The 16,405-nt window shown below is 41.9% G+C and overlaps 1 protein-coding gene across 1 annotated transcript in view; it reads left to right on the forward strand.

The window, feature by feature from the left end:
• Positions 1-16,405, forward strand: part of LOC126427171 (cation-dependent mannose-6-phosphate receptor-like) — a 133,585-nt gene that overhangs the window by 76,842 nt on the left and 40,338 nt on the right. The window contains exon 4 of the mRNA XM_050089398.1: positions 15,127-15,223. Coding sequence (XP_049945355.1) covers positions 15,127-15,223 — 97 coding nt within the window. The remainder of the gene's footprint in view (positions 1-15,126; positions 15,224-16,405) is intronic.

The raw sequence follows: 16,405 nt of genomic DNA on the forward strand, positions 1-16,405 counted from the left end.
TGCGCGTTAACGCAGCCAGAGGCCACAGGGAAAGAAGCGGCAGCGCGGCTCGACACATCGGGAGCACACGGGTGCCAGTAAGGCGACGTATGTAAACACGTTCAGAGTACCAGGTAGAAGGACTGGTGGCACGTGTAAACACGTTTGGAGCACACGGGGACAGGTACAGAGGCACACGTTAACATGTACAGAGCAGTTAAAGGGTTAATAGTAGCTTGTACCTCACCCTTTTCTTTTCTGTGTATCCTCATTACTTTGATGTACCGGGTGATCAAAAAGTCAGTATAAATTTGAAAACTGAATAAATCACGGAATAATGTAGATAGAGAGGTACAAATTGACACACATGCTTGGAATGACATGAGGTTTTATTAGAACAAAAAAATAAATAAATACAAAAGTTAAAAAAATGTCCGACAGATGGCGCTTCATCCGATCAGAATAGCAATAATTAGCATAACAAAGTAAGACAAAGCAAAGATGATGGTCTTTACAGGAAATGCTCAATATGTCCACCATCATTCCTCAACAATAGCTGTAGTTGAGGAATAATGTTGTGAACAGCACTGTAAAGCATGTCCGGAGTTACGGTGAAGCATTGGTGTCGGATGTTGTCTTTCAGCATCCCTAGAGATGTCGGTCGGTCACAATACACTTGTGACTTCACGTAACCCCAAAGCCAATAATCACACGGACTGAGGTCTGGGGACCTGGGAGGCCAAGCATGACGAAAGTGGTGGCTGAGCACACGATCGTCACCAAACGACGCGCGCAAGAGATCTTTCACGCATCTAGCAATATGGGGTGGAGCGCCACCCTGCATATACGTCGTACGTTCCAGCAGGTGTTTATCAGCAGGCTGGGGATGATGCGATTCTGTAACATATCGGCGTACCTCTCAGCCATCACGGTAGCAGTTACAAAACCAGAATCACACATTTACTCGAAGAAAAAAGGCCCAATAACGGTAGATGTGATGAATCCAACCCATACCGTGACTTTCTCGTCATGCAGTGGAGTTTCCACGACAGTTCCAGGTTTTTCGGTAGCCCAAATTCTGCAGTTGTGGGCATCGACAGACCCACGGAGCATGAAATGAGCTTCATCGGTCCACAACACGTTACTCAACCAATCGTCATCTTCCGCCTTCTTTTGAAATGCCCACAACGCAAATGCCCTCCGCTTCACTAAATCACCAGGTAACAGTTCGTGATGCCGATGGATTTCGTACGGATAGCATCAGAGGGTACGCCTAAGTGCCAACCAAACAGTAGTGTGTGGAATGCTGATGCGACGTGCGACTGCACGAGTGCTGACTTCCCCGTGCACAGACGAACCTGCTACAGTCTCCATTTCTTCCTGATCTGTCTCAGCAGCATTACGCCTTGTGCTCGGTCGGCCACTACGGGGTCTATCATCTAAACAACCCACGGCTTTGAACTTCGAAATCATTCCCGCCACAGCTGCATTTGTCAACGGACCTTTACCCATTCAAATCCCCTTCCTATGGCGAAAGGATCATAAAGCTGAACTAGCACATTTCCCATTCTGATAATACAGCTTCACTAAAAGCGGCTTATCAGGTAACGTCAACATGCTGCAACTGTTGGCGCATCTGATTCTCTCTCTCATTACAGCTCCTTTTATACACTATTGTGATGCGCAGTCACTGATGTTTTGCTGTCCAGCGCCATCTGTCAGACATTTTGTGAACTTTGTTGTTGTTTTTTATTTATTTTTGCTTCTAATAAAACCCCATGTCATTCCAAGCATGTGTGTTAATTTTTACCACTCTATCTACATTATTCCGTGGTTTATTAAGTCTTCAAATTTATACTGACTTTTTGATCACCCGGTAGATCAGAGCTGGGCAACCACCGATTCATGAGCAGGGGCTCTCGCAGATGCTCGCAAGGCCTGCCTGCGACTCTCCCCCACTCTGCAAGCCAGCAGTACCCTCACCATCTACTCGCCTAGCCACGCACAGAGACTTACTAAATAAAAAGCCACGCACGTCACTATACTGTGCAGAGCCACTCAGTCGGTTTACTTCCCATTGTCTCTATTGTCTGTGTAGACACAGTGTTCATTGTTTGTGATAAAACAGAACTAGTGGGTGGAAAATGGCTGAAGAGGAGTTAACCCATTAGTGTTGTGCATTGCCATATGGCAACGTTTGTAACACTTTTTTAAAATCGTCGATTCCACGACATCGACTAAGCGAGAGTGCTGGCAGTGCTGGATTCCATTCCGCAAGACTGTAAAGATCACTACAAGCAACAATTTTAACGATACATTTAAATTCTGCGGCGTAAGCAGTGTTGGAAGTCGTCGTTTGCTGAATGACAAAGAAAAATGGAGTGTAAATTCGAGTAAGTATGTTTTACACAGTAACTTACGATATATAATTTGGTTTTTTAGTATGGTTGTGCTTTAAATACTCAAATATATATTCTTTGGAGGTTACTGCTTGCTGTGAAATAAATTACGTTCACTTAGGCTGTTCGAACGTCGGTGTTGCCGTATGGCGACGCTAGGCGCTTGTACTCAGTAAAAGGACGAATTTTCTCTTTTTTGTTTTAGAAGAGGTTTCTCGCTTGCTGAGGCGCTGGGGATTCTTTATAATGATGATTTTGAAGGTGATGTGTTTGTTGAGCCCCCAGATCCGAATAGAGAAGAATGATGGATTATTGTATGTGTGGTGGCTGGACGACTCGCTTGTCACAATGACCTCTTCTTCATGTGGTGCACAAGAAGTTGGCCAAGTCGAGAGATTCTCACAACTATATAAGTGAAATATAATGATTCCCAGACTGAAAGTGGTAGCCAAATATAATACATATATGGGAGGTGCTGATCAGATGGATCAGAATCTAGCATGCTATCGTATTGCAATAAGAAGCAAGAAATGGTACTGGTGTCTCTTTACACGGATGTTAGATGTCGCCATACAAAACAGTTGGATTTTGTATAATAAAGCAAGAAACCAAACAGCTTGATTTCAAGAGAGAAGTAGCAACAGTGTACTTGCAAAGACACCAAGCTTTACCAAGAGGAGCCAGGAGACCATCTGCATCATCAAGGGCATGTTCTGACAGCCGCATACAATTAGGTTTGATAAGACTGACCACATCGTCCAGCACACAGAAGGAATGAAGAAGAAAAGGTGTGCACACAAGGACTGTAAATCTATTGTGAGAACGATGTGTTCAAAGTGTAATGTGGGATTGTATATTGACTGTTTTATTCCACTTCATGTAAAATGCTGAGTTCAAGGTTTGATTTTTGATTATTAATTGTATTATATTACAAAGTATCAATTGTGTGATGAAGACTGAATAATAAATTTACACAAAACTTGTATATGTAATAAGAAATTTCAATAACCTACTTATTTTAGCTGAAGTTGTAATCCATATAAATTTAGGTAGTGAAAGCGCCTAGCATTGCCATATGGCAACATCAAATATCTCGCTAATGGCGGTAATGACTTTCGTCAAAACAACTGTGTTGTGTAATTTATGCCTTTTACAGATATAATAACACTTAAAAAAAAAAAAATCACGAAAAAATTAATTCCAGTGCTAATAGGTTAAAATCATTGAAACGAAAGTCCTTTGAACCGTACTTGTTAATCCACAGTGGGAAGAAGAGTACTTTTTTGTTAGAACGCAAAGCGGACCTCAGTGTTTGATTTGCAATGCAACATTGTCTTCATGGAAGAGGTACAATGTGAAGCAACATTATCAACTGCTTCACGAGAAGGATATAGTCAGTTTGAATAATGAAGAAAGAAAAGCCAAATTTATCGAATTGAAGCAGAAAAAGGAGAAAGACGTAAGAGTACCTGTAGACAATTATACCATTGATTCACATTATTACTGTTATTAATAATATGTTACGTGTATTTTCGGTCACTTTTACTCTCTCCGGTACGTATTTACAGGACGAAAACCTCATCATCCACAACAGTGCGGCAATGACAGTAAGCTATGATGTAGCTCTTAAAATAACTAAAACAGTACAGCCCTATGGTGATGGAGAATTTGTGAAAGAATGTTTTGTTGCTGCCACAACAATTTTGTGGCCAGCAAGTCTTCCTGTTTTTGAAACCATTCCTCTTTCACGGAGAACGGTTTGCAGACGCATTGAAAAAATGGCACACGATGTGGAAGCTCAGTTGAGAAATGTGATCAAAGATTTGGTTTTCGTTTTGTTAGCATTGGACCAAAGCACTAATGTATGTGATGTTGCCCCACTTGCAGTCTTTTTGTGAGACGTTGATGCTCAGTTTTATGTGATTGAAGAACTCGTCGATTTAGTGCCAATGCATTACATAACAATGGTCGACGATATATTTTCGTGCGTAGAACATATAATAGAGAAATACGAGCTATGTTGGGAAAAACTTTTATCGATTGCAACAGATGGGGCTCCTGGAGTGATTGGTCATAAGTCTGGTGCTGTTGCTTTGATACGAAAAAAGTTGAAAGCTGTTGGTGTCCAGCAGGAACTACCAGCTATACATTGCATCTCACAATATTAATTTGCTAGCAAAATGTGGCAAACTAGTTGGCGTCATGGACGTGCTTTATAAAAACAGTTAACATTCTCAGATCGCATGGTTTGGCCAACCGTTGCAGGATCTGAATACAGAAACTTCGTGTAAGCACGTTTTGCACTTACGTCCCAGACACACACGTTGTGCCACATACGATTGGCCTCCCAATAACCATGTACTGGTGCTGAGCTCGTGGAGTCCACATATGTGTAAAACCACCTCGGACTTTACTTGTGTTCCACCTGCACTATATACATTACCTTGTCCGTACTCAGCTTTGTGCACGAAGCGTGCTCACAGCAGCACGGTTTACCCCCTGCAGTGTGCGTACCAGAGTGGCCGGCCACATCGCACAGCTCTGCTATCCGCACTACGTGCCCTCACAGCTGCCCGGCATTGCCCTCGTGGCTCACGGTGCCCACCTGCAGCTTTCGTGCCCATCCCTGATACAGATAATCTTCCACATTACTACCTTCATCGTATTTGATAAAGCGAGTGTAGATCAAGCTCGCGTCCCCACTCTCTCCCCAGGCCACAGGACAGGGGTCTACTGTGACCAGTTCAAGTTTTCCGGCATTGCAGTGGCATCAGTCTCTGGGTTAGGCATAATTTCTACTATGTGGAGTGTTGGTGTCTGATTATGCCGTATAGTATCCAGTGAGGCTATCAACTAAAATTGGACTAAAATTCTCTTTGCCTTTGCATATATGCATTACTTTGTTGGCCAAATTCCTCTGTCTGTGGATTATTTTACTCTCTGGTATTGTTTTGGGTTTGCCAAGTGATCAGCTAATTGTTGCCAGTAACTTGTAGGCTGACCGTACTCTACTTGCCCGTTGTAGTTGTTTGTGTTAAATTTTTGCCCATTTCTTTTATATCCACCCACGAATTTATGGCTTTTGCCATTGCCATTTTGATTACCATTGCCATTACCATAGGTCCGTGTGGGGTAAGGTTGCCATCCGTGTTGTACTACAAATCCATTGTTCACTTGTTGGTCCACATCTCTGTGGTACTATCTGCATATTAACGGGCTTGGGTTGTACTGATCTCTCTTCGTACATCAGATCAATTGAATCCAGTGCAGATAGAAAGAAATTGGTGTCGTGTTTGGGATGATAATGAGCTGGCCGGTGTGGCCATGTGGTTCTAGGTGCTACAGTCTGGAACCGTGTGACCGCTACGGTCGCAGGTTCGAATCCTGCCTCGGGCATGGATGTATGTGATGTCCTTAGGTTAGTTAGGTTTAAGTAGTTCTAAGTTCTAGGGGACTGATGACCACAGATATTAAGTCCCATAGTGCTCAGAGCCATTTGAACCATTTTTTTTTTTGGGATGATAATGAGTTTTTTCCTAATGTGGGCAGGAAATTTTCAGCACATCTACTTGAGATACCGGATTCATCCAGTAACTGATTTTATTCAAATATTTTTCAGAATATCCACTTAAGCTTCCATGTTTGCTACTGGATGGAGCTGGGTTGAATACTTCACATCTAAGCCTCCCTTGTACAGCCTCAGACCAATATTTTTCCAGAAAGGCTCTCACCTCGCAGACTATTCATAGTAGTGGCAATGTGGTGCCATGTTCGTAGCCCGTAGAAGAATGTCATCCTGTGTGTATCCTACAACAAATCTAATTTCTCGGCTCTGGTCCAGGTGCGAAGTAAAACATTTCGAAATGCTCTGATAAAGATCGTGAGGTTTGTTCTTTTCCCTTTGGAGGTAAATACCAGAAATTGTCGATGTCTAAGTAATCCTTTATCTGCAAGTAATGTTGTAAAACACGCAACGCTGCCAGCGACAGGCACGTTTGTGTTCGCTTGTGGCACAGTGCATGCAAATTGCATTTTCTCGACAGATACAACTGCCGGCAAGTGTTGCTGCATTCTGCAACCTTTGTTATTTTCTTTCAGCAGGCTAGCCACGTATTGTGGGTAACCGGTGAAAGTATCTAACTTCTCTAAAAGCATATGCTTGTTTTCTGTCAAATGTTGTTTTGGAATGTCAGTAGTTTTAGCAATACTGCCTTGTAACTTTTCCTCTGCTTCCAGACTAAGATTTTCAATCTGCAGTGGAGTGTGAGCTGTTATGAAACTTCCTGGCAGATTAAAACCGTGTGCTGGACTGAGACTCGACCTCGGGACCTTTGCCTTTCGCAGGCAAGTGCTCCACCATCTGAGCTACCCAAGCACGACTCACGACCTGTCCTCACAGCTTCACTTCTGCCAGTACCTCGTCTCCTACCTTCCAAACCTCACAGAAGTTCTTCTGCAAACCTTACTGAACTAGCACTCCTGGAAGAAAGGATATTGTGGAGATATTGCTTAGCCACAGCCTGGGGGATGTTTCCAGAATGAGATTTGCACTCTGCAGTGGAATGTATGCTGATGTGAAACTTCCTGGCAGATTAAAACTGTGTGCCGGACCGAGACTCGAACTCAGGACCTTTGCCTTTCGCAGGCAAATGCTCTACCATCTGAGCTACCCAAGCATGATGCACGACCCATCCTCACAGCTTTTTAATCTGCCAGGAAGTTTCATTACAGTGCACTCTCTGCTGCAGAGTGAAAATCTCATTCTGGAAACATCCCCCAGGCTGTGGCTAAGCCATGTCTCTGCAATATCCTTTCTTCCAGGAGTGCTAGTTCTGCAAGGTTTGCAGAAGAGCTTCTGTAAAGTGTTGAAGGTAGGAGATGAGGTACTGGCAGAATTGAAGCTGTCATGACGGGTTGTGAGTCGTGCTTAGGTAGCTCAGATGGTAGAGCACTTGCCCACAAAAGGCAAAGGTCCCAAGTTCGAGTCTCAGTCCGGCACACACTTTTAATCTGCCAGGAAGTTTCTTTCCTCTGCTTCCTTTAAACTGGAATCTATTTTAACTAGAAACTGACTTTCTTTCTCTTTTAAAGCTTCTACAGTATCTACATAAATTTTGCTGCTCTTATCCAGCATTCTAGCTTCAGCTTTTTCCGTTATTTCCTTTAATCCGCACATAACTTATCTCTCTGTTTTTTTGGCACATTTTGACTCTACCTCGTAGAGTCAACTTTTGTACTTCTGTTTGTAAGTTTTTGCAGATGTCTTGCAGCTCTCTGACTGCCTCTGTCACATTTTTACCGATGCACCCACTTGGGATTGATCCCCGGGACTTGAGAATTGCTTCACTAAGGTTCTGTAACACATCTGCAAGTTGTTCCTGTTTATCATCTACGGATGATATACTCTTTCCGTTAACGTATTTATATTGCAGGATAGGTTGGTAATTATTTCTTGTTTTAGTTCTTTATGTAGCTCTGTCAACTACCCGGATAGTTTGTCAGATAATTCAGTGTGTATAGTTTTGGTCACCTCACTGAACTGTTGACTAATATTATTCTTGAAATCATTAAATGCCTGATTTTGCTGTGTAAACTGTTGTCCTATACCCTTAAGTTGTTGTGTTACACTTTCCTGAAATTCCTGTCGTTTTGTAAACTGTTGTGTTAGTTGTTGCAGGAGTTGTATCAAATTTTGTGTCTCACTAGTATTTACATTGCTTTTACTAACTGTTTTCTGTTCTTGCGTTTGCGATGTCATGAGCGAATAATCGAAGGAATTTTCGCTGTCATGCACTTCACTTCCACTATTTGAAAAAATGTTTCCCGGTGAGAACTGAGAAATTGTCTCATCGAGTGTAATAAAAGTGACATAATGAATAGTTACATTACCAGTGATGTCATATATTGATAGTGGGAAGCCAATCTCGTCATTTTGGTTACCGTTGGTGAGTTCACGAGTTGGCGCGTTACCTTCACCTGTTGCCGAGCTCAGATGTCTGTGGATTATTCTACTGTTTGGTGTTGTTTTGTGTTTGCTATTTGCAATTTGTGTTTGCCATTTGCAATTTGTGTTTGCCATTTGCAATTTGTAATGAATGTGCAGCAATGGCCATTCCCTTTGACTTTGTTGTGAATAGTTTTTTTTCAAAATTATGAATAAAATTTTTTCAAAAATGAAATTTTGTCTGTATCGGTAGTTTTCAATTTAAATAGGTTTAGCTGCGTATTCACTAATGAACCTGATTATTATCTGACACAGTCTTTTAGAATTTGAATGATTTATCTTGCACTTTAATGATGACTTTGTACAAATTTTCGTCTTTTCTGTAGAAACACGCTTTCCGTAAAGGATATTAATTGGAAGGAAAAGAGATTTTCTACTGCCAGGGAGATGGCACCAGGCATGTCCACATAGGCATACTGCGTAGCAGCTTTCTAGCTTACCTGCTGAAACCAGCATTCCCGGCTTGTCTTGTTTGTAGGCAGAATTTAATTTTAATTAGGATCTTCAATCTTTTTACCATTTCCAATCTTATGGACATGAAACAAACACAATGAAAGTTTCATTAGTTTCTTGTAACAATAATATCAATCATTTATCTCAACAATTTGTATCTCAACAGTTGAAAAGTTTTCATTTTTTGTGTGGTGCCATCTTGTCATGGTTGCCATTGAATAGGAATGTGGGACTCCGAAATTGATTAATAATTGCTTGAATAATTGGAAAGAATAGTTGAAAGAAATTAGAAGGTAATTTATGAACCTGTGCACAGTCCTAGGTGGACTTTAACTGATACCAATATCAACAGACCTTTAATATGAATACATTTGAGGTCAATTAACATGATTTGCATTACATACTGCTTCACATTAATTGCATTGTGTTTAGCCTTGATTGTGACAGTGACGATGCAAGAACGCTTCTCAGGATACCACGTAAATTCTTCTTGTCTGCAGAAAACCTCCGAATGCAGGATCTCGGCGGCGAGTGAAATGATGAACAGATAGGAGTTGACCTCTTAACCGTACGAATAAACATTACTTTTCCAATAACTTTTTATAACGCTTTTTATGAATAGTTGAAATAGACAATTTTAACAACGCTGGTAGGACAGATCCAAGCATACATCTGTACATTATCACTTATCTGAACAAAAGGGTGAAGTGTGTATTTCTTACTTTGTTTCATACAGATATTTAACAATGTATCAAAACATTATCTTTGCCACGTGACAACTCGTTAATTTACCTTTGGCAGTGTCTCATTCAGTTTACATATAGCTGTTATATATATAAGAAAAGAAAGGAATGAAACAAATAATATGATTCAATATACAGAGCAAAATACCAGAGACTGAATAATATCAGGATGACAGTTTAAAACCGTCTTTTGTTTTTGCTTCTAGGACATCACTGTCGTCATTGTGCGTGCCATTCGTCCACAACTGCGACACATCTGCAAGCTACCCACAGCAGGTGGAAATACTAAACACTCTCCCACAACATGCTGTCCAGAATTAAACTATTACCGACCGAGGTGCCGCTGTGGTTAGCACACTGGACCCGCATTTGGGAGGATGACGGTTCAATTCCACGTCCAACAGTCCTGATTGAGGTTTTCAGTGATTTCCCTAAGTCACTTCAGGCAAATGCTGGGACGGTTCCTCTGACAGGGTGCGGCCGACTTCCTTCCCCGTCTTTCCATAACCCGACAAGACCGATGACATCGCTGTTTGGTCTTTTCCCACAAATCAACCCAACCTGACCCATCTTAACTATTAATACAAAATTTATTAAATATTATGACCATTTTTCATTATTTAGGAGGACAGATACCTTTAACTCGTAATATGTGCACCTCAAAGGTCAAGTATTTTTTAGGAGAAAATGAAATGAAATGTTGTGGGTTGAGAGGGTATGTGATATTATATCAGTCATTACAAAAGTGTGTCAGTTTGACAAAGAACACAGCAGTACAACGTTGCAACCCCTCTAGCCTTGATGCGTGGGCTGGTTTGGTCGGGAACCGTGTCGAGAGCTGTTGTATGCTCTCCTGAGGCTGCTGGCCCGCAGCTGCCTACTGGCCCTGGGACTGAGTCAAAGTCCAGGCTACTCCCTCACGTATTCCGTTGTGGCAGATCGCTGGGGATCATGCTGGCCACAGGAGTATCTCAAAACTGTACAGATAATTCATAGAGACACATGTTGTTGTTGTGGTCTTCAGTCCTGAGACTGGTTTGATGCAGCTCTCCATGCTACTCTATCCTGTGCAAGCTTCTTCATCTCCCAGTACCTACTGCAACCTACATCCTTCTGAATCTGTTTAGTGTATTCATCTCTTGGTCTCCCTCTACGATTTTTAGCCTCCACGCTGCCCTCCAATACTAAACTGGTGATCCCTTCATGCCTCAGAACATGTCCTACCAAGCGATCCCTTCTTCTAGTCAAGTTGTGCCACAAACTTCTCTTCTCCCCAATCCTATTCAATACCTCCTCATTAGTTATGTGATCTACCCATATAATCTTCGGCATTCTTCTGTAGCACCACATTTTGAAAGCTTCTATTCTCTTCTTGTCCAAACTAGTTATCGTCCATGTTTCACTTCCATACATGGCTACGCTCCATACAAATACTTTCAGAAACGACTTCCTGACACTTAAATCTATACTCGATGTTAACAAATTTCTCTTCTTCAGAAACGCTTACCTTGCCATTGCCTGTCTAGATTTAATATTCTCTCTACTTTGTCCATCATCAGTTATTTTGCTCCGCAAATAGCAAAACTCCTTTACTACTTTAAGTGTCTCATTTACTAATCTAATTCCCGCAGCTTCACCTCATTTATTTTGACTACATTCCATTATCCTCGTTTTGCTTTTGTTGATGTTCATCTTATATCCTCCTTTCAAGACACTGTCCATTCCGTTCAGCTGCTCTTCCAGGTCCTTTGCTGTCTCTGACAGAATTACAATAGCACCGGCGAACTTCAAAGTTTTTATTTCTTCTCCATGGATTTTAATACTTACCCCGAATTTTTCTTTTGTTTCCTTTACTGCTTGCTCAATATACAGATTGAATAACATCGGGGAGAGGCTACAACCCTGTCTCACTCCCTTCCCAACCACTGCTTCCCTTTCGTGTCCCTCAACTCTTATAACTGCCATCTGCTTTCTGTACAAATTGTAAATAGCCATTCGCTCCCTGTATTTTACCCCTGCCACCTTCAGAATTTGAAAGAGAGTATTCCAGTCAGCATTGTCAAAAGCTTTCTCAAAGTCTACAAATGCTAGAAATGTAGGTTTGCCTTTCCTTAATCTATTTTCTAAGATAAGTCGTAGGGTCAGTATTGCCTCACATGTTCCAACATTTCTACGGAATCCAAACTGATCCTCCCCGAGGTCGCCTTCTACAAGTTTTTCCATTTGTCTGTAAAGAATTCGCGTTAGTATTTTGCATCCGTGACTTATTAAACTGATAGTTCAGTAATTTTCACATCTGTCAGCACCTGCTTTCTTTGGGATTGGAATTATATTTTTCTTGAAGTCTGTTTCACCTGTCTCATACATCTTGCTCACCAGATGGTAGAGTCTAGTCAGGACTGGCTCTCCAAATCAGTAGTTCTAATGGAATGTTGTCTACTCCCGGGGCCTTGTTTCAACTCAGGTCTTTCAGTGCTCCGTCTAACTCTTCGCACAGTATTGTATCTCCCATTTCATCTACATGCTCTTCCATTTCCGTAAAATTGTCCTCAAGTGTGTCAAAAATGGTACCACAACACTATCACACTGTGAGAAGTAACGACGTAATGTTGTACCATAGAACAGGATGTATACACCTCGAGACAAGTGGGAAATCTGGGAAAAACCTGGGAATTTTTTCATTTGGTACAAAACTGAGAAATAGCTGAGAATTTTTTAGGATTCTGGGAATTTTTCATTACTTTAGTTTACAGTTAAGTGTCTGTAAAAGAATTTGACTTAGACCCTTGACTGCAGGGTAATACTGCAGCAGTAAAACATAAACAAGAGAATAACACCAAAATAGAACTTCAGTTGCAAAGAAAACACACAATTTACAACAACAAAGCACAGTGCACACACGAGCATCTGCCGACAGCAATATCTTGAAGGCTTTAAGATGAAGACTGTGAAATACTTGGTAACAGCAAAGTGCTTTTGATGAGTGTGGCGTCACAACTCTTTACGTTTCTAACAGGTCGTGGGAAAATATTGTGAATAGTGATTCCTCCATAACCACACACTTAAGAAACAACAGCAAAAAATTTTGACGACCATAATTATATGTCAAAGGGTAGTGTTTCTTGATGAAAAATAGCACCTCGTAACTATATTACACAAAGCAATAATACACATTATTGTGTCATATTTTCCCGAAATTGAAGTTCACTGCCAGGCCACTCAGAGCACTACTACAGTCCTTACCGTAGCGTGGGCATCGTACTACTTACATTTTGGTGTTCTATGTTTGGAAACTACAACGCTATATTTTATACTTTCCTAACACCAAAATACACTACGTGATCAAACGTATCCAGACACCTGCCTGAAAATGACTTAAAAGTTCATGGTGCCCTCCATCGGTAATGTTGAAATTCAGTATGGTGTTGGCCCACCCTTAGCCTCGGTGACAGCTTCCACTCTCGCAGGCAAACGTTCGATCAGGTGCTGGGAGGTTTCTTGGGGAATGGCAGCCCGTTCTTCACGGAGTGCTGCATTGAGGAGAGGTATCAATGTCGGTCAGTGAAGCTGGGCATGAAGGCAGCGTTCTAAAACATCTGTGGGATTCAAGTCAGGACACTGGGCAGGACAGTCTGTTACAGGGATGTGATTGTCATGTAATCACTCAGACACAGGCCGTGCATTATAAACAGGTGCTTGATTGTGTTGAAATATGCAATTGCTATCCCTGAATTGCTCTTCAACAGTAGGAAGCAAGGAGATGGACTGCATACTTGTTAATATGTGATCAAAAGTTTTCTTGGGGAATGGCAGCCCATTCTTCACGGAGTGCTGCACCGGAAAAGGTATCAATATCAGTCAGTGAGGCCTTGCATGAAGTCGGCATTCCAAAACATCCCACAGGTGTTCTAAAGGATTCAGGTCTGGACTCTGTGCAGGCTAGTCCATTACAGGGATGTTATTGTCATGTAACCACTCCGCCACAGGCCGTGCATTATGAACAGATGCTCAATCGTGTTCAAAGATGCAATTGCCATCCCTGAATTGCTCTTCAACAGTGGAAAGCAAGAAAGTGCTTACAACATCAATGTAAGCCTGTGATAGTGCCACGCAAAACAAGGGGTGCAAGCCCCCTCCAAGAAAAACACGACCACACCATAACACCACCGCCCCCGAATTTTACTGTTGGCCCTACACATGCTGCAGATGACGTTCACTGGGCATTCGCCATACCCACACCCTGCCATCGGATTGCCACATTGTGTACCGTGATTCATTATTCCACACGATGTTTCTCCACTGTTCAATCATCCAATGTTTAGGCTCATTACACCAAGCAAGGCGTCGTTTGGCATTTACCAGTGTGATGTAGTCTTAAGAGCAGCCGCTTGACCGTGAAATCATAGTTTTCTCACCTCCCGCCTAACTGTCATACTATTTGCAGTGGACCCTGATGCGTTAGTTTGCTACTAATGGAAAGACTGATACAGCTTTCCCAACCTAATGTAATACTTGGGCCATGCTACTGATTAGTCTATGATCACAGCTCATTCAAAGAACTGATGGTGATGCAAAAGAAATATTCTGTCTCCTGTTCCCTGTCTTTTGAAGCACATGTGAAGTCACACACCACATTGTCATTATGTTACAGGATGTAGCCATTGTCATCTGGTTGAAGTGATCACTGTAGCAAATATCTACTGATACCAGCATTGCTGGCACCTGTTTTGATCACAACCGATTTAGATTCTTCCTACACGTCGGTCAGGGGCCTCAAGATGGCTGAAACTAGTTGCCAAGTAACATAAGGTTGCGAATTTGGCAGCTGGAAGGTGTTTGACATTCTCTATCGAACAGCTGAGTCCTGCAACAATCTCTAAAAAGATGGATATACAGGAATTGGTAGGTTCAGTTGACATGGCTTGAATACAGCTATAAGTGGTTGTAGGATGCAGTAGTTACAGGATGCAGTAATTATGTGGGGATGGAGATGATTGCAGAGGACAGATTGGCATGTAGGGTTGTATCAAACCAGCCTTCAAACTAAAGACTTCAACAACACCAGTTTTCAGTTGCGGCAGTGTCAAAATTTTGGTTCAACAGTGTTGGTTTTGACACAAAAGCATGAAAGTTTTATTGTATTATTCCCCATTTGTGTTCGCAGCTCGTGGTCTAGTGGTTAGCATTGCTGCCTCTGGGTCGCGGGGTCCCGGGTTCGATTCCCAGCCAGGTTGGGGATTTTTTATGACTGGGGATTGGGTGTTTGTGTTGTCGTCGTCCTCCTCCTCCTCCTCCTCCTCCTCCTCCTCATCATCATCATCATCATCATCATCACCATCATCATCATCATCATCATCATCCATGACAGTGGCTACATTAGACTATGTAAAAATTGGACTGTGTCAAAATTGGGACTTTGTACGGGCGCTGATGACAACGCAGTTGTGCGTCCCACAAACCAAGCATCATAGTTCCCCATTTGTGCAGCACTTGTTTCTGTCAAAACTGTTAAACCTGTTTGTGTTCTTCACCCGAGATGCTTTTTCAGGACAACAACATTCCGGATCTTGTGTGACACCGAGTCGACTGATGTCAACAACACGAGGCTGACGGTCAGTCCTGGAAGTACACAGGAGAACCACCTGGTGAGTGAGAGCTGTTTAATTTCGATTTCCAGTGATCTGTGTAAATTAAATAACTGTTGTTGTTGTTGTTGTTGTTGTTGTGGTCTTCAGTCCTGAGACTTGTTTGATGCAGCTGTCCATGCTACTCTATCCTGTGCAAGCTTCTTCATCTCCAAGTACCTACTGCAATCTACATCCTTCTGAATCTGCTTAGTGTATTCATCTCTTGGTCTCCCTCTATGATTTTTACCCTCCACGCTGCCCTCCAATGCTAAATTTGTGATCCCTTGATGCCTCAGAACATGTCCTACCAACCGATCCCTTCTTCTAGTCAAGTTGTGCTACAAACTTCTCTTCTCCCCAATTCTATTCAATACCTCCTCATTAGTTATGTGATCTACCCATGTAATCTTTAGCATTCTTCTGTAGCACCACATTTTGAAAGCTTCTATTCTCTTCTTGTCTAAACTATTTATCGTCCATGTTTCACTTCCAAACATGGCTACACTCCATACACATACTTTCAGAAATGACTTCCTGACACTTAAATCAATACTCGATGTTAACAAATTTCTCTTCTTCACAAACGCTTTCCTTGCCATTGCCAGTCTACATTTTATATCCTCTCTACTTCGGCCATCATCAGTTATTTTGCTCCCCAAATAGCAAAACTCCTTTACTACTTTAAGTGTCTCATTTCCTAATCTAATTCCCTCAGCATCACCCGAATTAATTCAACTACATTCCATTATCCTCGTTTTGCTTTTGTTGATGTTCATCTTATATCCTCCTTTCAAGACACTGTCCATTCCGTTCAACTGCTCTTCCAGGTCCTTTGCTGTCTCTGACAGAATTACAATGTCATCGGCGAACCTCAAAGTTTCTATTTCTTCTCCCTGGATTGTAATACCTACTCCGAACTTATCTTTTGTTTCCTTTGCTGCTTGCTCAGTACACAGATTGAATTGCATCGAGGAGAGGCTACAACCCTGTCTCACTCCCTTCCCAACCACTGCTTCCCTTTGATGTTCCTTGACTCTTATGACTGCCATCTGGTTTCTGTATAAATTTTAAATAGCCTTTCGCTCCCTGTATTTTACCCCTGCCACCTTCAGGATTTGAAAGAGAGTATTCCAGTCAACATTGTCAAAAGCTTTCTCAAAGTCTACAAATGCTAGAAACGTAGGTTTGCCTTTCCTTAAT

Source organism: Schistocerca serialis, chromosome 11 (assembly GCF_023864345.2).
Source record: "Schistocerca serialis cubense isolate TAMUIC-IGC-003099 chromosome 11, iqSchSeri2.2, whole genome shotgun sequence".
NCBI classification, from domain to species: domain Eukaryota; kingdom Metazoa; phylum Arthropoda; class Insecta; order Orthoptera; family Acrididae; genus Schistocerca; species Schistocerca serialis.